This window comes from Labeo rohita, chromosome 21 (genome assembly GCF_022985175.1).
Source record: "Labeo rohita strain BAU-BD-2019 chromosome 21, IGBB_LRoh.1.0, whole genome shotgun sequence".
NCBI lineage: Eukaryota > Metazoa > Chordata > Actinopteri > Cypriniformes > Cyprinidae > Labeo > Labeo rohita.
Genome location: NC_066889.1, coordinates 16191151 through 16217826, shown reverse-complemented (window position 1 = coordinate 16217826; position 26676 = coordinate 16191151). Strand labels below are relative to the sequence as shown.

The 26676-nt window shown below is 37.3% G+C and overlaps 2 protein-coding genes across 2 annotated transcripts; both read right to left on the bottom strand.

Moving 5' to 3' along the window:
- Window positions 1-2499: 2499 nt before the first annotated feature.
- On the bottom strand, window positions 2500-12573 carry trpc6a (transient receptor potential cation channel, subfamily C, member 6a). The gene is given in 13 exon segments (XM_051093636.1): window positions 2500-2889; window positions 3081-3156; window positions 3890-3946; window positions 4044-4244; window positions 4493-4688; window positions 5596-5860; window positions 5953-6180; window positions 6330-6546; window positions 6859-7023; window positions 7094-7273; window positions 9555-9885; window positions 9887-10303; window positions 11763-12573. Coding segments are annotated over 13 exon segments (2625 nt in total). The 5' UTR covers window positions 11906-12573; the 3' UTR covers window positions 2500-2740.
- An 8792-nt stretch (window positions 12574-21365) lies between these two features.
- On the bottom strand, window positions 21366-26674 carry angptl5 (angiopoietin-like 5). Its single transcript, XM_051092246.1, has 8 exons — window positions 26406-26674; window positions 26031-26193; window positions 25849-25952; window positions 25683-25776; window positions 25498-25599; window positions 25251-25373; window positions 23179-23364; window positions 21366-23009 (listed from the first exon to the last, which is right to left on the bottom strand). The coding sequence occupies exons 1-8, from the start codon at window positions 26451-26453 to the stop codon at window positions 22690-22692; spliced, it is 1140 nt and encodes a 379-aa protein (XP_050948203.1). The 5' UTR covers window positions 26454-26674; the 3' UTR covers window positions 21366-22689.
- Window positions 26675-26676: the final 2 nt, after the last annotated feature.

Below are 26676 nucleotides of genomic sequence, written 5' to 3'. Positions count from 1 at the left end.
CTTTTGGTTGTGTTTTGACCTGTTTTCATCTATCTATCTATCTATCTATCTATCTACATTTGCCACCTCAGTTCAAATCTTAATTTTTTTGTTTTTAGAATTTTTTATAGAATGTTAACTGCTTTACATTCTACACTGCTGTTCAAAAGTTTCGGATCAGTAAGGCTTGTAATGTTTTTCAAAGAAGTTTGCTCATCAAGGCTGAATTTATTTAATCAAAAATACAGAAAAATACAGTTGTTAATGTTAATAATAATGTTAATAATGTTATTACAATATAATATAAAAATTTTCTGTTTTAATATATTTGAAAATATAATTTATTCCTTTAAATTATAATTTACATAATTTATTTTTAGCATCATTACTCCAGTCTTAGGTGTCACATGGTCCTTTAGAAATCATTCTAATACACTGATTTTTTTATTACAATTATCTGTATTGACAACAGCTGTGCTGCCAAAAAAAAACTTATATCAGGATTCTTTGAAATAATTAAATGTTATTTCAAAATATACATGTTTCTATCAATATAAGTAGTCACTTTTTATTAATTTAACACATCCTTGCTGAACAAAAGTATTAATTTCTTTCCAAAAAGAAAGAATAAACATTTACTGACCCCAGACTTTTGAACGGTAGTGTATATTGTTAGAAAAGATTTCTATTTTAAATAAATGCTGTTCTTTTTAACCCCTTAAGCTCTGCAGTGTTTTTTGGAATTTTTACATACTCAAATTCAAATGTTTACCCTACACACATACAATGGAGGAAATGTAAAAAATGGTGTCATTGGAAAGAAAACCCCTTGAACTACAAAATATGATTGTAATTTTTCATAAAGAACATTATATTGGTTTTAAATATTACACTAAACCCTAAAAAAAACATGGGCGCTTTTTGATTTTTTCCAGAAGTTTTTGTTTGAAAGTCTGTTATTCAGGTTTTATTTGCTCCAGATAATATAGGGTTTGTGGCTGTTTGAAGCAGTAGTATGTGTAGGAATATGATAAATAAAAAAATTGTAAGAGCTAACGGTTTTGACATCTCGATTCTATTGACAACCATTCGGTCTGTGATTGTCACACAATAAAATAATTTACATAGCCAAATACCTGAGAATGAGAGCTTGCATGTGATATATGACTTGTCTGTTTTGAGAAAAATATAAAAAATACACATTCTTGGGAAAAAATCATCCTAATCTTTAGGCGGAAATTTATGCGTGGGACAAACAAAGTTCTATGCTTAATTTTACTACTTTATGTATCATAAAACCAAAAGTGATGGTATTCTTGAGAGATGAGACTTTAAGCTTTCAAATGATACCATATAAGGGCTGATACCATATAAGGAAGGCTTTGAAAATGAAACGTTATTATTTTAAACGTGATTTTGGACCCGTATCCGGGTCCGCAGAGTTTAGAGGTTAACTTTTTATTCACCAAAGAATCCTCAAAAAAATAAAATATTAAGCAGCATAACTGTTTCCAGCACTACTAATAAATCAGCACATTAGAATGATTTCTGAAGGACCATGTGACACTGAATTCAGCTTTGATCACAGGAATAAATGATATTTTGATGTAATAATATTTCACAATATTATTTTTTTCTGTAGTTTTGCTCAAATAAACACAGCCTGGATGACCATAAGAAACTCCTTTAAAAACATTACAAATTTTACTGATCCCAAACTTTTAAACGGAAGTGTATATATAGTGTATATGTCTTGAGAGAACATGAAATATGACAATATGACAAAAAATCCGCATTTAGAAATTTGAAAACATTACTTCACTTTGCCTTTTTTGTACTGTACAGTACATTGTGTACATTTCAGTGACGTTCTTATATCAGTAAATGCGTAAGCTGGCAGTCCCACAGCATGACACATACAGTGTTATTGACAAAGCAGTCAACTGCTCTGTAATTCCCCTAACTTCCTCTTTGGTGAAATTTTTCTTTGTTTCACTGGACAGCTATGAGGTCTTATCTTTGACATCATTATCTTAGTGACCTTTAACCTCAATATCCACATAATTGAAATTCCAGTAAAAAAAAAAAAATTCCCAAAAAAATTTTCCCAGGATTTAATGACAATATTTTTTATATTTGTTAGACCTGGACAGGCTTTATCAAAAGGCTTGTGCTGGTTATATGATCTTTGCCAGCTCAGCAGCATGTGTTATTGTGTCGGCAGAGTTAAACAAAGCGGCTCTGATTCTGGAAACACATTGTGTTCTTGTTTTTCCATTCTCTCTAGTGTGTTTCGTGATGGATTCCAAACACTGTGACTGTGATATTTTAAATCTGCAGTTCCTCTCAAGCTCAGTTCAGCTTCAACCTTTGGAACAGAAGTTCTCTTGTTACACATAAAAGGAGAAATAAAGCCTATTACATAAAGAGCCCCTGTGGAGAAAAAGAATTTGACATGTTGAAAAAGCGGGCTGTTGTAATATAGTTGATCTTGATACAAAGAAAAATGATTAACTTGACAAAAAAAAAAATCTTACCCGTAAATTGGGCATATTTGTTATTTAAAAAAACATTCAGTAATGTATCATCAAAACAAAAAGACAGAATATCATATCTTCACAGTCATGGAACGCACAACAGTTGTTCTGTTTACCCAACAGGCCAAGGCAGAGAAGCATGTGAAACCACATGTAGTCCTTGTGCAAATTGTCTTGCTTGATAAATAGTTGATCATATGCTTCTGTAAAGACGCTCGACTTATTTAATGAGACTTGAGTGTCAAGCTGTCCTGAGAGAAATTTTTTTCAAGTGTCCTCACTAGGTTTGCCAGCTCTTCCATGTTGTGTGACTTTTCCTCCAGCAGCTCATAGCGAAGGCTTGAAATGTCCTGCTTAATCTCTTTCAGTTCACCTGCAACACAGTAGCTTTCAGTTTGAATTATGAAATGTATGAATCACAAAACAGACATATTTCACCCATACACTCACTTTGTTCCAGACCTCTTTCGCCACTCTTACCATTAAGTAAATAGTGATCATGTGTAACAAGCAAATATGTATATTTGTGAATTATTCCTTTAATGAAAGCTTAAATACACTCACCTTCATTGACTTCATCACATTCTTTGTCAATTTGAGCTTTGATGATGTATCGCTTAACAAGACGCTTCATAATTTTCTGTACAGATTAAATGCAGTAAAATCAAAGTCAAACAAGCAAATATGAACCGTACAGATCTATGATGAACATTAAAGGGATAGTTCACCCAAAAATGTCAATTCTGTCATTAATTACTCACCCTCATGTCGTTCCAAACCCGTAAGACCTTTGTTCATCTTCCGAACACAAATATTATTTTTATATATTTTATATATTTTTGATTAAAAGCCGAGAGCTTGACCCTCCACAGACAGGGTCAACTACCACGTTCAAGGCCCAGAAAGGTACTAAGGACATCATTAAAATAGTCCATGTGACATCAGTGGTTCAACTGCAGTTTTATGAAGGTACCAGAATACTTTTGAGTGCAAAGAAAACAATGCGTCATGGTACTTTCGTGAACATGTCAAAGACTGACACGGAAGAGAATAAAGTTGTTGTTTTTGTTTTCTTTGCGTACAAAAAGTATTCCCATAGATTTATAACATTACAGTTGAACCACTGATGTCATATTGACTGTTTTAACAATGTTCTTACTACCTTTCTGGGCCTTAAACATGGTAATTGCGTTGCTGTCTATGTAGGGTTAAAAAGCTCTTGGATTTCATAAAAAAATCTTAATTTGTTTTTTGAAGACGAACGAAGGTCTTACGGGTTTGGAACGACATGAGGGTGAGTAATTAATGACAGAATTTTCTTTTTTGGCTGAATTATCTCTTTAAATGTAGCATAAAAATGGAAGGAAACATACCTGATATCGACTGAGGCTAGGAGGAGTTTTGTCCTGGCAAGTTTTGTTCTGTCCCAACTGAATCCAACAAATTGCAAGAGCAACATAAATGTATTAGTTTGTCACACTGTGAATTTGCTTACTCTAATGCAGAATTAGAGGAGATATCCCTCACCTCACTGAGCTCAGACCCCTTCATAATGGCTTTATGTCTGTTGGAAAGCTCCTTCAAAAGACCTTTAGCCCCCATAACCAGTCCCAGAACAGATTTGGGACTGGGAACCAAGTTAAAAGGCACAGGGAGAGTCCGGCCCTCCTCAAAGTAAGTAAACCAAAGCTTGGCCCGGGCAAACTTCCACTCCACATCTGCGTCATCCTGCAAGATACCAGGAAACACTAATGTTTTGTATAGGATTGTGGATACAAAATGGTTTAATTAAAACTAATTAAGCAGTCACACTAATTGTCCCATTCTGAGGAGATACGGTTGTTTTACATAATAAGCAAAAACTACACTGGGGTGCTTCATCAGCACTTAAACACAGATTTACAGATCCCATGTCAGCAGATTTATCAAGCCATCAGCTATTCAAAAGAAATATGAAGATGTTAACTGAAAAGTACCTCAATCTCCTGAAAGGAATTGTTGATCATAGCAATGAGCATGTTGAGAAGGACGATGACCACTGTGACATTGTAAACTCCATAGAGAACATATCCAATGTTTTCGATGAACTTGTGTCCATTGTTCACGACTACTGATCTGACCTCAGAAAGGCCAAATATTGCCCAAAACAATGTTTTGAAGCTTTCCTCTACACTACAGAGAAAGAGAGATGTATTTACTGATGGAGGTTTACTGAGGAACATTTCCTTTTCTCATCAGAACTGTATTTATTTCGCCAACTACGACATGTTCATGAATAAATTCACTAATAATTTTGTACAATTTACTGTATTTAGACTACTTTTTTTAAAGGATTAGTTCACTCCTGAATTAAAATTTCCTTATAATTTACTCACCCCATGCCATCCAAGATGTTTTAAGGTTAAGGTTTTTGAGTAAAATCTTTTTTTTCTACATATAGTGGACTTCAATGGTGGTCAACGGGTTGAAGGTCCAAACTGCAGTTTCAATGCAGCTTCAAAGGGCTTTACGCGAACCCAGCCGAGGAATAAGGGTGTTATCTAGAGAAACGATTGGTCATTTTCACGAATCACATAATCATGTTGGAAAGGTCACAAGTGGTTAGTTCTTCATCTGAGTACTTTGGTTCAAAAAGGTAGGGTAGGGTGAAAAACTCCATCTCATTTTCTCCTCCAACTTCAAAATCATCCAACATCATTGTTTTACCTTTTTAGTAAAGGGCATTTCAACTTGATTATGTAATGCGTGAAGTTATGGATGCAGAGCTAGTGCAAGATGAGCATTTGTGGTTAAAAAGTATATAAATTTGTATTTTATTTAGAAAATGATTAATCGTTTTGCTAGATAAGACCCTTATTCCTCGACTGGGATCATATAGAGCCGCACTGAAACTTTTTTGACCTTCAACCGTTGATCCCCATTGAAGTCCACTATATGAAGAAAAATCCTGGAATGTTTTCCTTAAAAACCTTAATTCTTTCTCTGAAGAGAGAAAGACATGACCGTCTTGGATGACACAGGGGTGAGTAAAGGAAGACGTCTTAATGGGCAAAATCACCATGAGTGTATTTCTACTCACGTTGTGAAAGCTTCGTTCTGTTTAGCACCCCGATAATATGAGTAGAGGTTGAACATTCCAATCATGAAGGCCAAAAAGACTAGGATGAAGATAACCATGAACTTGAAGATGTCCTTCACAGTTCGTCCCAAAGATATCTGCAGTGGTCCAAAGCTCTCATTCGCTGGCAGGATGTACGCAATTCGAGAAAAGCTCAGGACCACTGCAATGGCGTACAAGCCCTCAGAAACTAACTGAGGATCAGACGGGAGCCAGTCGATCCGAGCTGGATCAAAAAAGATAGGGCTGTATTAGGCTATATATTGTAATTTTGTGGGGAAACAAAATCTTGCCCGACTTGAGAGGACAATCACTCACCCAGCTGGAAGTATCCCACCTCGAAAGGCAGAGTTACATTGGTTAAATCAGTGTAGTGCTCATCAACATAGCGTTGGGCTGCACATGCGTGCCAGAAAGCCATTATCCTTGAGATGAAGGACGCCACAAAAATGGCCAACATTCCAAAGTCTAGCAAATTCCAAGGCTCAACCAGATAATCTCTTGGACCTTGAGACCAGATCTCCTTGCACTCTGCCCAAATCATCCCTACAGTGAAGGACATTAAAACAGAGAAATAGATGTTGCAACATGCAGTTTGTCCTGGGACATACACATGAACTGTACATTTTGTTCTCTAAATATAATAATAGACTAGTAATCTTAGTAATCAAGTTAAAAATCAGTCAAAAACACACCTATGACCCAGGAAATGATGAGCATTTCCATCCACGTAAAGGGAGTTGTTTTCATACGAAACAGCTGCGTTGGATAGTCATGAATGGTCATATTTGGGAGCAGCTTTGTCCCATCAAAGCGGTCTGCAGCGTTCATTACCAAAAGGCCAAGGAAAATAGTGAAGGAGGCTGCGTGTGCCACAAACTTAAGGAAAGGCCCACGCATGATCTTTCCCATCTGTTGGTAACAGCATTTTTTACTGATTGTGGTGTGATTAACAAAAGATTCATGCATTCTTCTATTGTATTTTTGTACATTACTGCTTATCAGCCTGATATGCTTATCAACATTACTGTGACTCATAGGATTTGGTGGATATTTTAAGCTCTGCTATAATTTACAACCATGGGAACAGTCAAACTGAGCATAGATTCCTGTGAGTGATTCATGTTAAAGCAATTTCTTGATTCTTTAATCATGTACTGTATGTTTGCAATGTAATACCTCTGGTATTTACCATTGTTAAAAAAAAGTAAACAGCATGCTTACCTTGCTGCAGGGTGCCACCCAATACACCATTGCTAGAAAGGGAAGTCCAATTGCAACACCTAAAACCACTAGCAACTTAATGGCGGTGGACTGCTGCCTGAGTCCAGGCAGGTTTTCGTACCATATTGATAAGAGCTGTTGTTGACAGTTAGGGTGGGCCACAAACTGTTAGGAGAAATGAGTTAAAAGAAACATTCTGAGATCAAATTTGAAGGCAGATTATAAGATTTCTTACCTTTTTCAGTTCATACGTTATTGCGAGTTTTAAACGAATGAGACTTGGTCGTCCGGGCACGTCTAAAGTCTCATCCTCTTCACCATTCAAAATGGCTTCAACTTCCTCTGTGCTCCGACACAGGTCCAGAAGCCCCACGACAAAGTCTTTGCATTGCATAGAAAGTTTCCTATATTCATTCTGAGGAAGATAATCATTACAAAGAACATGCAATCTTTTTACGTTTTTAAAAGGAATAGTTCAACCAAAATGAAAATTCTGTGAAAGTTCTTCTGTGGAACACATAAAGAGAAATACTGAAGAATGTACTGGTAGTTGAGCTCCAAAATGACAATAATTCATTAAACGAGTCGATACAATTTATTGTCTGTATTCCAAGTCTCATGACATTATATGATTGATTTGTTTAACCAATTTAATTTGTTATTCACTTAGAATCTTTCCCTCAACTTTTATATATTAAAAGAAGGAGAATGGCTATTGGTCACCTAAGACAATGGGTAAAGTTAAAGGAGAAGTTCACTTACAGAACAAAAATTTTCAGATAATTCACCCTACCCCTAGTCATCCAAGATATTCATGTATTTCTTTCTTCAGTCAATAAGAAATTATGTTTCTTGAGGAAAACATTTCAGGAATTATCTCAATATAGTGGACTTCAATGGTGCCCCCAAGTTTGAACTTCCAAAATGCAGTTTAAATGCAGCTTCAAATGACTCTAAACGGTCCCAGCCGAGGAAGAAGGGTCATATCTAGCGAAACAATTGGTCATTTTCGAAACAAACTGACAATTTATATACTTTTTAACCTCAAACACTCGTCTTGTCTATGTCTGCATGAACTTTTTTCCAGGAACATTTTTTTCCGGGACAATACAGCTAGGGCATGTCGAAAAACTCCCATCTCGTTTTGTTCCCCAACTTCAAAAACACCGTATATCGCTGCAAAAGTACTGACCCAGTGTTTACAAAGTGAACATGCAAAGAAGATCAAACGCCGTTTACAAGAAAAAGGTAAAACAGCGATGTAGGGCGATTTTGAAGTTGAAGAAGAAAACAAAATTTTGTCGACATACCCTAACTGTATTGACCCAGATTACACAGACTACGCATGCGCAAAGCAGAGCTAGACAAGACGAGCATTTGAGGTTAAAAAGTACATAAATTGTAAATTTTTTTAGAAAATAACCAATCATTTTGCTAGATAAGATCATTTTTCCTCGGGCTGGATCATTTAGAGCCCTTTGAAGCTGCATTTAAATGCCATTTTGGAAGTTCAAACTTGGGGGCACCATTGAAGTCCACTATATGGACAGAAATTCTGGAATGTTTTCCTCAAGAAACATAATTTCTTTACGACTGAGGAAAGAAAGATATGAACATCTTGGATAACAAAGGGGTGAGTAAATTATCTGTAAATTTTTGTTCTGGAAGTGGACTTCTCTTTTAACCTGGTCATGTCACTTTCATGTTAGACTTGCAACAAAATTTGTTTGTATTTTTTTTAGTGAAAAATGACTTGAAATTTCAGCCGGTGTAGTTATTGTTACAAAATGAAAATTCAGTCATTATTCACCCTCAAAATTTCTACGTTACCGGCCATTCATAACTTCTACTAGCCAAAAATAAATAAATACTGAAATGAACCAACAGCTTGTGGCTGTCCACACTGGATTTCTGAAACTGTGTTTCTGACGTAGACCCCAGATGTGCTGCACCTTGTTTACTAACAGTGGAAGACTCACGCTGTACATAAAGCAGTCTTTGTAAACATGTCTGAAGATTTGGATGAAGACTTGCAATTTTTTGCTCAGCCTTATTTATTTGAACGATGAACTAAGAGAAATGGATGTTCCACATCAGACGTATGCGTCGTGGTACAGGTGACACAGAAGGACTTGTTGAATAAAGTTGTTATTATTGTTTTCTTTGCGCACAAAAAGTATTCTCGTAGCTTCATAACATTACGGTTGAACCACTGATGTCACATGGACTATTTTAACAATGTCCTTACTACCTTTCTGGGCCTTGAACGTATCCGTTCCATTGCTGACTATGCAGGATCAGAAAGCTCTCGGATTTCATCAAAAATATCTTAATTTGTGCTCCAAAGATGAACGAAGGTCTTAAGGGTTAGAAACGACAAAAGGGTTAATAATTAATGACAGAGTTTTCATTTTTAGGTGAACTAAATGACAAAAGCGCATGACAAAATAACTAAAACGTAACTTGAAATTAAAGCTGAAAACAAAAATAAAAGCTAAATCAAAATATTAATAAAGACTATAGTATATAAATAATAGTAAAATAATGATTTCAGTATGCTTACACAAAACTGTGTATGACTAAATGTGAAACGCTAGTGCTCACTTTCACTCTATTTACATGGCCAGTACATTCTTCATATTTTCATATTTGAGTGAACTATCCTTTTAAATGACAAACAGGCCTGGTTGCTGTACCTTAAATTCTTTTTCAATATTGGCCAAAGACGCGAGTTCATTGCTGAGCTCCAGAGCCGCCAACACAGGATCCTCATTGGACAGAGAGAGGTACGCTGGACTGGCCAATCCCCTGTAAGCATTGATACGCGAGCGGGAGTGGCTGAAAGAATCGTATTTTTGATGGTAATTGCAGGTGTCGCAGGTACAAAAGTAGTCATGTGGCTGCTCAATTCGAGCACCCTTTCCTAGAAGAATGTGCACGATTTCGTATTCGTGACAATGAGATGCTAGAATGATCGGAGTGATGTCATGAGAAAACCGCGTGCCATCCTCGTCATACGCAAAAAAAGTCATCATGCATTGGAGCCTGACTAGGGCTCGCTGTGAGTCTCTTGGAGTCGGCGAAAGCTTTGTGACTCAAAATGGCCTCGACAATCCTGGTGTAGCCTTTGCTGATGGCCAGCAAAAGTGCATCACCAATACGCGACAGGTTGTCTTTATTTAACAGGAGCTCTGTTACTTCTAAGTGCTCGTTTGCCACCGCCAACTGCAATGCATTCTGGCCCATGTAGTCCACACAGTTAACATCCAGCTCAGGTATCTCCTCAAGCATTCGGCGCACCACAGGTATGTTTCCATACTCGGCGGCATCAAGGAAACGTTCCTCTACAGGGGTTAGGCTGTTGGGGTGGGCATTGAACATGTAGGCTGCCCCTCGAACCGCCTGCCTTCTGCTCTTGGGTAACGCCTGTCGGGCCAGGTTCTCACTACGGTTAAAAACAAATTAAGAATGTGTCCTGTGGCCGGCATTTCGTAAAATGTTTTTAAGTGTTACTATTCACACCACTTATGTTACTCTAAAGTAGCCTAACCAATCACCAATCCAAAGCTTGCATAGTAATTTTTCTTTAAAAAAATACCCCCATTTGCTATTACTGAACAGCATGTGTTTTCTTAATAATATCAGATTTTTTGTTCAGATTTAAAGTAAAGTATGTAAATATTCAATACCACATGAATATTATGTGTGTATCTCATTGTATATACATTGTACAACATTGTATTTGTAATATTAATTATTATATTAATGTTATGTTATTGCATTACTACTATACTATATTATCAAAACATATATTAGTGCTTGTAATTTGTAATGTTACTGAAACAAATTCTGTATTTAAAAATATAATGTTAATATTTTAATTGAAAAGTTAGTATTTACATATAGATTAATATTATAAGATTAATATTATATTATTATAATTATATAATAATATTGTATTATAGTATACATTAATGAAATGTATTGTGTGGTGTTATTTTAAAATATTGTTATTATATTAGATTTTAAAATATTAAGTAATTTTAAATTAAAATATAATATAAATATTCATTATTAATGTAATATTAATGTGTGTGACCCTGGACCACAAAACCAGTCATAAGCATACATTTTTTTTTTTTTTAAATTGAGCTATATACATAATCTAAACAATGAATAAATAAGATTTCCACTGATGTTTGTTAGGATAGGACAATATTTGGCCAAGATACAATTATTTGAATCTGGAATCTGAGGGTGCAAAAAATCAAAATATTGAGAAATATTTTGCCTTTGAAGTTGTCCAAATGAAGTTATTAGCAATGCATATTTCTAATCAAAAATTAAGTTTTGATATATTTATGGTATGAAATTTACAAAATATCTTCATGGAACTTGATCTTTACTTGATATCCTAATGATTTTTGGCATGAAAGAAAAATAAATCATTTTGACCCAGACAAAGTATATATATATATATTTTTTAATTTTGCTACAAATATACCTGTGCTACTTAAGACTGGTTTTGTGGTCCAGGGTCACATACATATTTGTAGTTGAATAATACAAATTAGGTCTAAATTTGCTATTGTTTCCAATAATATCATTCATTTATCCACACAAACAAATACAAACATTGTTTTATAGCCATCTAATTTTGCTGAACATGGTATTTACATAATGACTTATGACTAATGACTTATGCATGATACGTTTTTAAACTGGTGTTACTAGTTTCTAATGCCTGTTTATTGAAAACTGACATTTTAAATGAGCAGAACAGTTCACAGATATTTCACTGGATATTGAGTGACAGTTTCAGGTCAGGCCATTGAACTACATATTAATCCTTAAAGGCAATGGCAACTAATATTACAGTACATAGAGAACCTTGACTAACTCACCCATGGTAGTACCCATAACTGCCATAACAGTCGTCGCCAAAATCTTCATTCATCAGTAGATTGTCTTTACTTCTGTTTCTCTTTTCAATTGTGTGATACTTTGATTGATTTCTATCCTCCAGAACAGGTCTTCTTTGATTCATACTTTCATCTGAGGCAGTCCACGTCCGAATTGCGAGTACAGCAGAGCTAACACATCCTGTTATCCAAACATCCAGCTGTGAGTGATTGAGTGTGCGCTACACACTGGCAAGTCACCATCTTCTACAATCCGTTGTTATGTTCCCGTTTAAGTCTTGAGATAGTGCAGAGCACAGAGGAATTCTGACTGTTCTTTTCCACTCATTGGCTATAAATGAGGAATATATAATGTCTTCCTGCTAGTTTACGGCATATAAAAATAAATTGTTTTCTTTCTTGCTTGAGTTTTTTGATCAAACTGAATGAAGCTTAAAGCATTTAGTCCTAATTTTAACAGTAGATAGATAACAGAATCCATTGACATTCTTGATAACATTTTCAGTAAGAAGAAATGCCACATGTAGGTCCTTCACTTTTCATAATAACTCTTTCATTGTATATTCCTCTGTTTGTATTAGGAACGGTAATAAAATCTGCTCTCAGCTTCCCAAAATCAAAAGCCAGTGACGGAGTACAGATGTAGAATCCCTGTGGGTCTGTCTCAGCGTTCCCAATAAACCTCTACATCCTGTGTGTTCATTAGGAGCACCCAGCTCTCTGTAAACTGTGGGAAATGGCTTCAATGGAATTCCAGACTGACCAATCGTCAATGTACGTTCGGCAGCGACATCACACTTTTGCTTCTCTGTATTTTGCCTCTCTCTGTTATTCTTTCTCCCACAGTCCCACATCTGTCTGTGAGTGTGTGTGTGTGTGTGTGTGTGTACAGTATAACCACATGACTAAATGTGTACGTGCAGTAGTGGTCAGTATACTGCTCACAAAAATCTTAACTGACTATGTGAGCCAAACCGATGGGTCAAAAGGTAACACACACAGTGGGTCATGGGAAGCCACTGTCTTGTTTCTATTCTCATGTTGATAGGCCCTGATACTGATGACTATCAGACTGACTATTTTTAGACTATTTTTATTAGTTCCAGGGACTGCTAACTAACTCTCCTTGGCTCATGCTTGTTGCAGTGCAACTTTATATATAGTTTCTATGTGTAAAACATCTGAAAATAAACAATATTATACTTTTTTTGTAGCATCTTCCCCACTGAAGTCAAATTATAACACAAGGTTCTTGCGCCAAAATGGTTGTAATTTATTTTTACTTGACCATTTCCCACCCTCTCTCTGATCCTAAGAGTTATGCAAGCTGTTTATGCTACAGTAGCTTTTAGAATTCTATACGTGAATGATCTCTGTTATGATTGGCAAATCTCCATGTACCCGCATTGTTTACAATGTCGTCCATCAGAGTTTTCAACACTGATAATAATAAGAAATGTTTCTCAAGCACCAAATCAGCATTAAAATGATTAAAATGATTTCTAAAGGATCATGTAACACTGAAGAACGCAGAAATGGCTGCTGAAAATTCAGCAATTAATTTAAATTCTGAATTTGAATTACATACAAAAATATATTACGGTAGAAAACTGTCACAAGTGTTTGCAGGAATACAGGCAAAGACAATGAATAAAGTCCTAAAACCCAAAGTTTAATAATAAATCTCCACAAAGCAGGCGAACAGGCAGTAGCAAAATGCATATCAACATAACAGAGACTGGAAAATGAATGACTGAGCAGGTACAACTTAAATAAGAACTCAAAGTAATTAATTATGCACAGATGATACAAACAAACTAATAAAGACAAAAGCCATGACAACCAAGTAGAAGCGGGAAAATGAGACGCAGGGATACAGAAACTAGTGAATGCAAACTAAAGGCTCGTGCACACCGGGGCGATTATCGCATGCCTATTGCCAGCATTTTTCGATGGGTCTTTGTGTTCATACCCAAACAGTTTTCACTGGCGATGAGCCAAGTGAATGTGCAAATTCACTCCCTGACATTAGATGTTGCTTAATTAAAAACAGAAATACTCCGGTACATCCCCAACTGAATCACGCTCTGGCCCACCTCTTTCAAGCAAGCCAGGGATTGCACGGGCACGATACAGAGAAATCACACTAATCAAACAAACCGGGCTTTCGAAGTCAGACACGCTTGGGTATGGTTCACACTAGATCACCTGGTGTGAGTACACCCTTATGGTACTTTTCCACTGTATTCTGTATTGCTGTATTCTGACACCAGTGAGATCAGCAGCTCTACATTCATCTTGCCTTGATGCATCTTCTTCATCTACTTACTACTATGTCGTTAGGTATCAAATGTGTGCTCGGCAACACCGTTTTGTCCTTGAGCACCACCAAGTTGTGTTTTACTGTAACTTCAGTAGCTCCAGGCATGTGAACAAAAGGGCCAATCTCATTGGCTGGTCAGTTTTAAATGACGTTTTTACGCCTGACGTTTTGCGCGCCGGTGTGCACTGCCTAGTGTGTATACCGTAAAAGTCCATGATAACTAAAACTGAATGTTGGTGCCCACTGTTTAGCCATGAGGCATTAAACGTTGGCGAAAATCGTGCGCAGTATTTGTCCCGGTGTGCACAAGCCTTAAGGATACTTTTCAAATGAATGGCACAGTACGACTTAGCTCGCTTCGCTTTTCCAATGCGTGGTTTGGCTCGATTCGGCACGGCACAGCTCGGCTCGCTTGCTTTTCCACTGCAGTTAGTACTGCTTCAAAATTGGTGGGATTATAGACTAGTTGTGTTTTCTCTTCTGCCGTGATACCATTGTAAACATGCGCAAAACAGGAGCCTTTCTATTTTAATTTTTTTTCCAAACAAGTCATTTAATTTGTGCAAACGACACTGTGGTGGCTGTTGCTGCTAGTGAGTTTGGTGTCTCATGTCACAAATCCAATGACACAGGCAGTGATAATTCTCTCTTACCAATCAGCAATCTGCAGTGTTAACACATCACATTTTAGTGTCTGCACCATGCAATGGAAAAGCGCCAAAAAGTGAGCCATGCCATGCAGTAAAAAAGCACCAAAGTGAGCTGTACTATGCAGTGGAAAAGTGCCATAAGGGTGTACTCACACCAGGTGATCTAGTGTGAACCATACCCAAGCTGACTTTAAAAGCCCAGTTTGTTTGATTAGTGTTTCTCCGTATCGTGCAATCCCTGGCTTGCTTGAAAGAGGTGGGCCAGAGCGTGATTCAGTTGGGCACAGCACTTCTGATACGTCCAGCAATACTGCTTGAAATTTTCTGAGCAGCAGAAGCTGCATCATAATGATGTAAGTGGGTTCCGGCCCGAAACATAAAGTGCAATATATGTGCAGGCCATCGAGGGAGTGGGGACAATCGTGCTTCTTGACAGAGTGACAGTAAGTATCATAGAAGGGGGAGGTGGCATAAGCACCACTCCGAGAGTACCACGGATGCTGCCCTCTTGACCCAGGACTGCAGCATGAGAGTCAAACTTGACAGGAATCTCCAGTTCCCTACCGAGATAGCTAGCACAAGCCTGCGTCCAGACAGTGTGATGTGGTCCAGCAGCTCCAAAACTGAATTCCGTGGGAGGCAGTGATAGGGGCTGCGTGGGAGAGGAAGAGGCTGAAATAACATGAATTCACGGCTGAGTGCAGGGAGGCAGGATGGAAAGCCACTATTTACCCATTAGAGGTGGGATGCCGTGAGTTTGTGGGGAAATCAGCTGTTCGCCTCTGGGAGTCTCTGGAACAAACTTGCGGAAGGCCCTCAAAGACCTGGCTGAAGAAGCAGAGAAGGGTAACTTTTGACTCTGGATAAAGAGGAAGGACACTTGTTGGGGCACCACTTAGCACAGACACAGGCTACATGAGGTGACAGGGAGACGTCCTTGACACTGCCCGTCACCAGGAGGCATTCCGAGTTTAAAGGGGCGAAATGTCAATGAGCGATGGTACCCGGCTGTTGACCCTGCAGCCTGCCAATTCATAGGCACCAGAGGATGTGCATCAGGCAGCAATGCCTTAGCAGGTAAAAACCTACCTGTGTAATATTTGTCAGACACAACATCGTCTGCAGGTCAATGAAGTGAGTAAATCATAGTCCATAGTGCCATAGTGCCATAGAAACAGCAATGATGAAGGTACCAGGTGGGAGTCAATGCCTCCATTTCCCAGTCAGTCAGGCAGTCCTCATGGTCCACATTCACTACTCCCTTGTCCGCTGATGTCCGCTCCTCTTCCGGGCCGAGGGTCAGCACTGTCCTCTTCTCCTCTGGCTCTGGCCTGACACATTGCAACAGGTGGTACCTCTACATTTGTAAGGGGACGAGATCTCCATGGTCGATGGTGGTGATTCTGGCTGTGCTCTGGCCCAGGGCAAGACACTCTCCAGACACCTAATGATGGCATCCCTCCAGTTAAGTCCAGAGGTGTCTGGGAGATCAACATGCTGATGGTAATTGATCCCAATCCAGAACAGTTTCTCGTCATCAAAAGGGCTGAAACTCAAAAATCAGTGTTTGCAGGAAGTGTTTGCAGGAAGTCCCAAAACTCTGAGCTCCGCAGCAGACTTTTACCCGACAGTCAAAGCAACATTATGTCACAAAAGTGTGGACTCAGAAGAAGGCCGTAAGGGTTTAGGGTGCCATTTGGGACAGGGCCTGAATAGGAACTCAAACAAGGTAATTAATGATGCACAGCTAACACAAACTAACTAATAATGGCAGAAAAACCACAGCCACTAGAAGGCAAGCCTGCAACCATTAGCCGGAAAAGTGTAACAGCTAATGCTAATGCTTTCAGTCTGGCGGTAAGTGGAAAAGGAGACCAGTTAACATTGCCGGTCACAAACTTTTGAACAATAGCATACAGGTGCATCTCAATAAATTAGAATGTTGTGGAAAAGTTCATATATTTCAGTAATTCAACTCAAATTGTGAAACTCATGTATTAAATAAATTCAGTGCACACAGACTGAAGTAGTTTAAGTCTTTGTGATCATTTTGGCATTTAACACATTTAACACAAACCCACCGATTCACTATCTCAACAAATTAGAATATGGTGACATGCCAATCAGCTAATCAACTCAAAACACCTGCAAAGGTTTCCTGAGCCTTCAAAATGGTCTCAGTTTAGTTCACTAGGCTACACAATCATGGGGAAGACTGCTGATCTGACAGTTGTCCAGAAGACAATCATTAACACTCTTCACAAGGAGGGTAAGACACAAACATTCATTGCCAAAAAAGCTGGCTGTTCACAGAGTGCTGTATCCAAGCATGTTAAAGTTAAGTGGAAGGAAAAAGTGTGAAAGAAAAAGATGCACAACCAACTGAGAGAACCGCAGCCTTGAGAGACTTGAGAGAAGCAAAATCGATTAAAGAATTTGGGTGAACTTTACAAGGAATGGACTGGGGCTGGGGTCAAGGCATCAAAAGCCACCACACACAGACGTGTCAAGGAATTTGGCTACAGTTGTCGTATTCCTCTTGTTAAGCCACTGCTGAACCACAGACAACGTCAGAGGCGTCTTACTTGGGCTGAGGAGAAGAAGAAATGGACTGTTGCCCAGTGGTCCAAAGTCAGTCCAGTCCAAAGTTTTCAGATGAGAGCAAGTTTTGTATTTCATTTGAAAACCAAGGTCTTAAATTCTGGAGGAAGGGTGGAAAAGCTCATAGCCTCCAAGCTGCTTGAAGTCCAGTGTTAAGTTTCCACAGTCTGTGATGATTTGGGATGCATTGTCATCTGCTGGTGTTGGTCCACTGTGTTTTTTGAAAACCAAAGTCACCAAGAATTTTAGAGCACTTCATGCTTTCTTCTGCTGACCAGCTTTTTAAAGATGCTGATTTCATTTTCCAGCAGGATTTGACACCTGCCCACACTGACAAAAGCACCAAAAGTTGGTTAAATGACCATGGTGTTGGTGTGCTTGACTGGCCAGCAAACTCACCAGACCTGAACCCCATAGAGAATCTATGGGGTATTGTTAAGAGGAAAATGAGAAACAAGAGACCAAAAAATGCAGATGAGCTGAAGGCCACTGTCAAAGAAACCTGGGCTTCCATATCACCTCAGCAGTTCCTACAGACTGATCACCTTCATGCCACGCCGAATTGAGGCAGTAATTAAAGCAAAATGAGCCCCTACTAAGTATTGAGTACATATACAGTAAATGAACATACTTTCCAGAAGGCCAACAATTCACTAAAAATGTTTTTTTTATTTTTTTTTGTAATGTTAATTGTTTATATTAATATTATAAGAAGTATAAATTGTGACACTCCAATGAAGTCTGTAGGTCATCTGCTGTAAACTGAAAATTCTGCAATACTGTAAATGTGTCACATGTTCTTTGTGTTTTGGTTCTGTTTTCCTTGTTCTCCTGCCTTCTGTTTTCTGTTCTTCATGTGTTTCTATGGTTTTTGATTAATTACCCTGCACCTGTCATTGATTTGCTCTCGTTTGCCCATGTATTTAAACCCCATTCTGTTCAGTCTTTCTTTTTCCGGTCACAATTACCTACGTTGTGTTTATTCCCCATCATTCTGCCTGTGTTTATTAAATAAGAAGTTTAGATCCTACTTTCTGTCTCCGTCATCTTCCTTATTCCCTATACAGCCGTGGCAAAATGATATATGTAAATCTATATAATTTTAAAATATATGTACAATAAAATAATGTGCAATAAAAGTCTCAAATTTAAAAATAAATGTAAGCTTATTCAAAAATGTATTATGTTTAAGTGTAACATACCTTACACTTAAAAGTTGTTTTTTTTTTTGTTACATATTTTTTTTTCTTTGCTAATATCAAGGGAAACCATAATCATAAATGGGTGAGTGGGTCTGTGTAGACTCACTGAAAATAATTAATTTTAAAAAAATAGTGTACAAACAATTTTAGTTCAGAAATTGCTAGTAAATTTCACCATTACAGGGCAATGGCAAGTAGCAAAAAATAAATTCATTAATTTAAAAAATAATATAAAGTAGTATTTTCTTGTAAACATACTCCAATAATCTTCATCTGTTTTGTTTACAACTTTAAAAATTCTATTTTTTTTTAGTGTAGGGAGGACATTTTGCATTCTTAACACTGGAGTGAAGATGGTACTGTTGTCTATGTGTCCTTTAAAATAACCATCCCTTTTGTGCACTAAATCCCAAATTCTCATGTTGATATCATGGTGGTTAGTGTTATCTGGTTTTCCTGCACTCTCTCACGGTGACTCCCACATAGGCCCAGGGCAAGGTCCTACTCACGAAACGCTTCAGCAGAACTGGACTTTTTGTTTAGTCTTTGGCAGGACAAAATTTGGCTGGATTCTTTGCTCTAAATAGACATAGTACAGATGGTTTAACATATACACACATAGCAACTGACATATTTACCCAAGGATAGTGATGCTAATAGCGGCCCACACACTATGCAGCTTATTTTAAGTGTGTTAATTATCTCTGTCTTGCCAGTGAATCAGGACAAACAATAGACCACCCACGTAAATGGTGACACTGCTTTTCACCCTCATTTTTAAAGTGCCTGGTCACCTAAAATCTCATAAAATCTTTTTTATTAATCTCAATAAGGTTAAGACATTACCTGTTTCTACTGTGGTAAATAACTGGTAAATTACCGTTAAGAGTTCATGTGTGAACAGGACCTTTTCAAAAATACCGGTAAATTTGTGCCGGCAATTTACCAGGGAAGTTGTAACATTACCAGTGAAAATTACCGGTAATGTCCTCTATATGAGCGCAGAACTAGATTACAGATATGAGCATCAAAATGCATTGACATAATACGTCTACTCTGGGCCAATCATATCATTCTGACACAGATGACACATGTGTAGTTTGATTTAAAGTCATCAAATACAATGTATCTGTGCCAAAAGCAGCTGCATAAGTGTGAAAGTTTGAAACAAACATGAAAACATCAACAAACCCACTAACTGTGTTTACCCCCAGACACAAGAATGGGGGTGCAACCGTTTAGAGGTAATTTCTGGTTAAGGATGTCACAGAATTTACCGGTATTTTGAAACTGATGTGCGAATGGTGCTTTACCGGTAAAAAGACTGAATCTACACTCCATACACCATAATAACAAAGTAAAAAATGTTTGTAATGTTTGTAACAACTTTAGAAATAAAAATAAAAGAACTGAAATGATTCCATAAGTGCTCATACCCTTTTCTGGGACACTTCAAATTTAGCCTAGGAGCATTCATATCTCTTGTAGATGTTACTACACTTGAGTAGAGTTAACCTGTGGCAAATTCGATTGAATGAATATGATTTGGAAAGGCACCTCTCAGAAAAGGTCTAACAGCTGAAAATACATATCGGAGCAAATTCAAGCCCTGAAGTCCAAAAAACTGCATGTAGAGCTTAGAGACAGGATTGTGTCAGGCCACACATTTGGGGAAGAGTTCAAGGGTTCACAGAAGCATGTAGCTTCTATTTTCCATAATGGAAGAAGTTTGGAACAACTACGAGTCTTCTTTGAGCCGGCCTCCTGGCCAAACTGAGTAATTGATGGAGAAATGTCTTGGTTAGACTGGTAACCAAGCAGATGGTCAATCTAGTTGAGCTCTATGATAATATATGCAGATGGGAGAAACTTACAGAAGAACAAACATCACTGCAACACTCCACCAATCCGGTCTTTATATCGGTGTGGCCAAACTCAATCTTCTCCTCAGCAAAGACGCATGAAAACCCACTTGGAATTTGCAACAAAGCACCTAAAGAACTCTCAGACTGTGAGAAACAAGATTCTCTGGTCTGATGAACCTCAATTCCAAGCATCATGTTTGAACAAAACCAGGGACTGCTCATTTCCTGCACACTACTATCCCAAAAGTAAAGTATTGAGGTAGCAGCCTCATGCTATAGGGCTGTTTTAGCGGCAGGGACTAAGGGACTCGTCAGAGTAGAAGGAAACCTCAACAGAGCAAAATATTGAAATAGCCTTAATGAAAATCTAGTCCAGAGCATTCAGAACCTCAGACTGAGCAGAAGGTTCACCTTTCAACACGACAATAACCCTAAGCACTCAGCAAGAGTCACTTATAGACAACTCTGTGAATGTCCTTGAGTGGCCCAGCCAAAGCCTGGGCTTGAAACCAATCAAACATTTCTGGAAAAACCTGAAAATATGAAAATCCCACATGAAACCTGAAACTCCAAGCTGACAGGGCTTGAGAGGTGAAAAGGTGAGGAGAAGAATGGCAGATAATCACCAAATGCAAATGTGCTAAGCTTGTCTCATCATACCCTAAAAGACTTGAGGCTGTAAAGGTGCTTCACCTAAATATCACATTAAGGGTATTTTAACGTAATTGTGTGCATATTTGACCGTTGAAGCACAATAACTCGTAAAAGAGAGCAGAATTCGCTATCACATTCTGTCTGTGAGAAAGGCAACTTTCCATGCACACACTTTGGGTGTGTTAAAGAGTTCTTTTATGAGGTTTATTGTACTTAATAACTCATTTTAACATCAAACACATCCTGCATTTTATTTTCTCAAGCATGCATGTTTCTTATCCACTATTAAATTGTCATTAAGTTTAACTAGTCCTGCCCATCACAGATATATAAAGTTTGGCATGACTAGTGTTTATGTAGTGTGGAATCAGGGGGCTGCACACACACTGTCCCACTGTCACACATCAACGCAACTCAGGAAATACGGCTCTTATTAAAACGAATTCTTAAAGTACTGATAATAGTAAACTGAGGAATCATAGCGTTTTTAAAATCAGGCTATCATGACACCTTTTTAGTATCGGTATATCGTGGAACGCTGCTTTAGACTTGTTAAGCTTCTATCATAATTTAATTCTGCCATACAAAGAATGCATCTAAATTGATATTCGTTAAAAGCTCCATGTAGAGTTTGTAAATAAGATGTTAAAATGGTATTTCTCTGTAAGTAACTAAATGCCCTTTCACCCTTTCTACTCTGACTCAGGAGGTTGGCTTTCATTGTCTAGAACAGTATGATGGCCCGCTACTTTTTAGGGATTGCTAGGGCCACTTTATTCAGCTGTAGTCCAAAGAGTCCAAAACGAAAACTGAAAGTAGTTTAGGATCATTTCAGTTTTATTTCTAAGCGTGAGATAGTTTCAGTTTAGAGTTTTTGGGAACATCTCTGGTTTTTAGTTCATTTTTCTAGGGTTTTTTTGTGGTATGTTGTTTTGGTTTTAGCTTCAGTAAACTTTTATAACTTTCATAACTCTCAGGACTTTATCATGATTGTGACTTCACATCTTGTGACTTTATTTCCTAAACTGTGACTTCATATATTGGAATTGTGTGACTTTATTTCTCTGTGACTTCATACCTCACAATGTTACTTTATTTTATTTTAAATTATAGATTTTTACACATTTTCATTGTATGTTACTTCTCAAAGATACCTTCTTTATTATAATTATAATAATAATAATAATAATTATTATTATTATTATTATTATATTCTGAAAATGGCAAAAACAGCCTATGAGTGTTTTGTGTAAAATCTCATGTAAACAGTCAGTTGAGAATTGTACTCCTGGGAATTTCCGGTGCTGATAGTTTGACAGTGTCTTTAACTGAATTATTTGGTTTAATGTGTGGTTCCATGTAAACAGTACATTTTAGTAATGACACAATTCCCTTTATTCATAACACTGAAAAGATTAGTATGAATATTTTGGCCTGTGACCCAGGATTAAAAAGCATGGTGGACTAAATCATAATGACAAATGGTTTATTCCTACAAATTGCTTTTTTTTTTTTTTTTTTTTTTAGAAAAGCTCACAGGGCAGAAGTGCAAGTTTTAAGTGACTCCAAATTATTAATTGTTCCATTTTAATACATTATTTTCAGAAGCGTGATTCATTTTAAATTCGGGATCTCAACTCTCCTGATCTTCATAGTCACTGATTTGATTTTGACAAGCGTGCCATTTTTGGTCCAGGTGTCCCAGTGGATATGTGACTGGCTGGAGAGATCTTGGTCCAGTGGTGAGCCATTCAGATTTGCCTTGCCACACTGGTTAAACCACCACCCTGTGTTGTTCTGGTTCACACTGCAGCTCTCAACAGCTTTATCAGCAAAATTGCAGAACGGAGAACAACCGTCATTGTCAACGTCAGAGGTACTGAAAGGAGCCGTGTCTTGATTCTGCTCTTGGTCGTACCCTCGAAAAGCATCTCCTGAAGAAATATAAAGATAGAGTACATATTTAATATGGATTGTCAGTATTGTGCAAATCATAAACGAATCATCAGCAGGCCCAGATGGAATATGTAGACATTATTTGCATTTTCCATTCTAATTTTGAAAAAAGCAGTGTTATGAGAATAATATTTGCTGCTGGCTGACCTGCACTACCAGCATATCTGCCAAGGTGTATTGCAAAGAATTTGGTTTCGTCTTCAAGCCAGAACTTATCATATGAGGCATAGGCCGTAGTGTCATCTTGCGCGACCAGGGACACGTGCAGCTGGAAACGTGTGTTTCTCTGATTCACAATGTTGAAGATTTTTCTTAAACCCAACCAGTGTTCACCTTCAGAGACAAACATAAAGTCAGTACCTTTTTTATAGTAATATTTAAGACATTATCCGATTTCGAAGTTAAATTCTGTCCTTAATTACTCACCCTCATGTCATTCCAAACGTATAAAACCTTCGCTCATCTTCGGAAAACAAATTAAGATATTTTTGATGCATAGACAGCAATGGAACTGACACGGTCAAGGCCCAGAAAGATAGTAAGAACATTGCTAATGTTATGAAGCTACGAGAATACTTGTTGTGCGCAAAGAAAACAAAAATATCAACTTTATTCAACAATTTGGACAATTTCAGTGATGCCCTTACTACCTTTCTGCGCCTTAAACGTGTCAGTTGCATTGCTGTCTAAGCAAGGTCAGAAAGCTCTCGGATTTAATCAAAAATATCTTAATTTGTGTTCTGAAGATGAACGAAGGTCTTACAGGTTTAAAACGACATGAGGGTGAGTAATTAATGACAGAATTTTCATTTTTGGTTGAAATATTCCAAACCTGTATGAGTTGCTTTCTTCTGTTGAGCACAGAAGAAGATACAATTGAGGTCAAAAGTTTACATACACCTTGCAGAATCTGCAAAATGTTATTTTACCTACATAAGAGGGATCATACAAATTGCATGGTATTTTTTTATTTAGTACTGACCTGAATAAGACCTGAATTGCACATAAAAGATGTTTACATATAGTCCACAAGAGAAAATAATAGCTGAATTTATAAAAATGACCCCATTCAAAAGTTTACATACACTTGATTTTTAATATGTGTTGTTACCTAAATGATCCACAGCTTTGTTTAGAGTCCCTTGTTTGTCCTGAACAGTTAAACTGCCAACTGTTCTTCAGAAAAATCCTTCAGATCCCACAAGTTCTTTGATTTTTCAGCATTTTTGTGTATTTGAACCCTTTCCAACAACTGTGTGATTTTGAGATTCATCTTTTCACACTGCAGACAACTGAAGCACTTATATACAGGTATTACTGAAGGTTCAAACACTCACTAATGCTTCCGAAGAAAACAATGCATTAAGAGCTGGGGGTAAAGACTTTTTGAATTTGAAGAGCAGGGTAAATTTAACTTATTTTGTCTTTTGGGAAACATGTAAGTATCTTCTGTAGCTTCTGAAGGGCAGTACTAAATTAAAAAATATGATATTTAGGCAAAATAAGAAAAATCTACACATCTTTATTTTGTTCAAAAGTTTACACCCCTGGCTCTTAATGTATCATTTTTCCTTCTGAAGCATCAGTGAGTGTTTAAACCGTTTGTAATGGTTTCATAAGAGTACCTCAGTTGTCCTCAGTGTGAAAAGATGGATCTCAAAATCATACAGTCATTGTTGGAAAGTGTTCAAATACACAAAAATGCTGAAAAATCAAAGAACTTGTGGGATCTGAAGGATTTTTCTGGAAAACACTAAACAAAAAAAACACAGCTGTGGATCATTCAGGTAACAACAGTATTAAGAATCAAGCATGTGTAAATTTTTGAATGTGGACATTTTTATAAATTCAACAATTATTTTCTCTTGTGGACTATATGTAAACGTCTTTTACTGTATGTAAAAAATCTTATTCGGGTCAGTACTTATTAAAAAATAACATGAATTTTGTATGATCCCTCTTATTTTGGTAAAATAATTAACACTTTGTAGATTCAGCAAGGTGTATGTAAACTTTTGACCTCAACTGTATTTCAAAGAATGTTGGTAACCAAACAGTAGTAGCCATTGACTTTTGGTTACCAACATTCTTCAAAATATCTTATTTTGCATTCAACAGAAGCAAAAAACTCATACAGGTTTGGAACAACATGAGGGTGGGTAAATGATGACAGAATTTTCATTTTTGGCTGAACTACCCTATTAACTGTCTCACTGTACCCGGTAAGTGTCCAAATCCATCCAAGTACTCTGACCACATTCGTTTAAAGTCAGTGAGGCCGTCTGTCCGTCTCTGTATTACCGTCCATCCGCCCTCCATGTAATCCATCTCACAGAACACCTGTTGATGGCCAGTTTTAAGATGGTTAATTCATCATGTGTAAGCCTAAAACCGTGTTTGAATTGCTTTTAGATAAAAATAACTGTGGTTGGAAATTTTTAAACAACTAAAAGACGGTACTTTCCTCAAAGGAAACATCTGTGTTTTCTGGCTGAATTATATAAATTCCACTTGGGATTTTTGGAGACACGGCACCTAGTGTCTCTTGGATGTCACTACAGTCTTTCCCTGTTGAACGAAAGGGAATTCACTGTGAGGTTGTGTAGATGATAAATATTTTGCATAAAGTTTGACAGTATGAATCAACTCACCATGGGACTCCATGGGCTTCACGGAAAAGATGTCACAGCTGCTTCTCTGCACATCTGAACTGAGTGTGTTTACTTTATCTGTAAGCTTGATTATCTAAAAAGAAAGCAATATGTTGAAGAATGCAAAGAGGATATGTGGTTTGGAAGTTTGGAAGTTTTAGAATACCTGACTTGAGAGAAATTCCAAAGCTTTTTGCTGTTCATCAATGAGATCTCTGATCAGCTTCCTAGTGTTTCTTGTATATGACACTATGGTATGCTGGAGGTTATCTAAGACACACAACCTGCATTAAACGTGTAAATTATTGAAATATATCACACTGTATGCACAAAAATTTAAACACTTACTACACAAGGAATGTTTCTCATCACGCATTAGCTTTGCAGTCATTTCACATGGCATAGTGCATTTGTCTTTGCCTGTGTCTCTGTCGTAATGCTCTTTTTGGCCTTGAAGAGAGACATCCTCAGACTTCTCAGTCAACATAGCAGGATCATTCCTGCTAGTATTCTATTAAGAAAAACAAAATATACCACACATTATTACATATTCAGTACCCTTGTTATATAAGCTCCATACATTGTTTTAACAAAGTATTTTAGTATAACAAGAATGAAATACTAATGCATTCTAGCAAATATTGCAAGAATAAACATTTTAACATTTATTAATTTATTAACATTAATTGCAGATGATAGAAAGGAAAAGTTGACAACACTCACCATAGCTGATGATGCAAGAAGATGCAGAAATAAAGTGATCCAGATCATTTTGGTCTATGTAGCAGTCCCACATGTGAAAATGTGAAGATGTGCACCTTCCAGTAAGATGGTAGTTTTCTCTACTCTTTTCTGGTGGGCTGGACTGCCCACTGCTTCAGGAAAAAAAGAAAGAAAGAAAGAAAGAGAAAACCTCACAAAAAAGACAAACAGCTGTTATCACCTCAACAAAAAGTGTCTAGACTAATTCTGCTTCATTCTAGAGTATTGTTGC

What these genes read in the sequence shown, in the direction of transcription:
- angptl5 (XM_051092246.1), bottom strand. Translation starts at nt 26,453, where the DNA reads ATGATCTGGATCACTTTATTTCTGCATCTTCTTGCATCATCAGCTATG. An exon ending in TTCTTGCATCATCAGCTATG is followed by an intron (nt 26,194 to 26,405) that starts GTGAGTGTTGTC and finishes TTTTCTTAATAG; the next exon opens with AATACTAGCAGGAATGATCC. An exon ending in CAGATATGCTGGTAGTGCAG is followed by an intron (nt 23,010 to 23,178) that starts GTCAGCCAGCAG and finishes ATATTTCTTCAG; the next exon opens with GAGATGCTTTTCGAGGGTAC.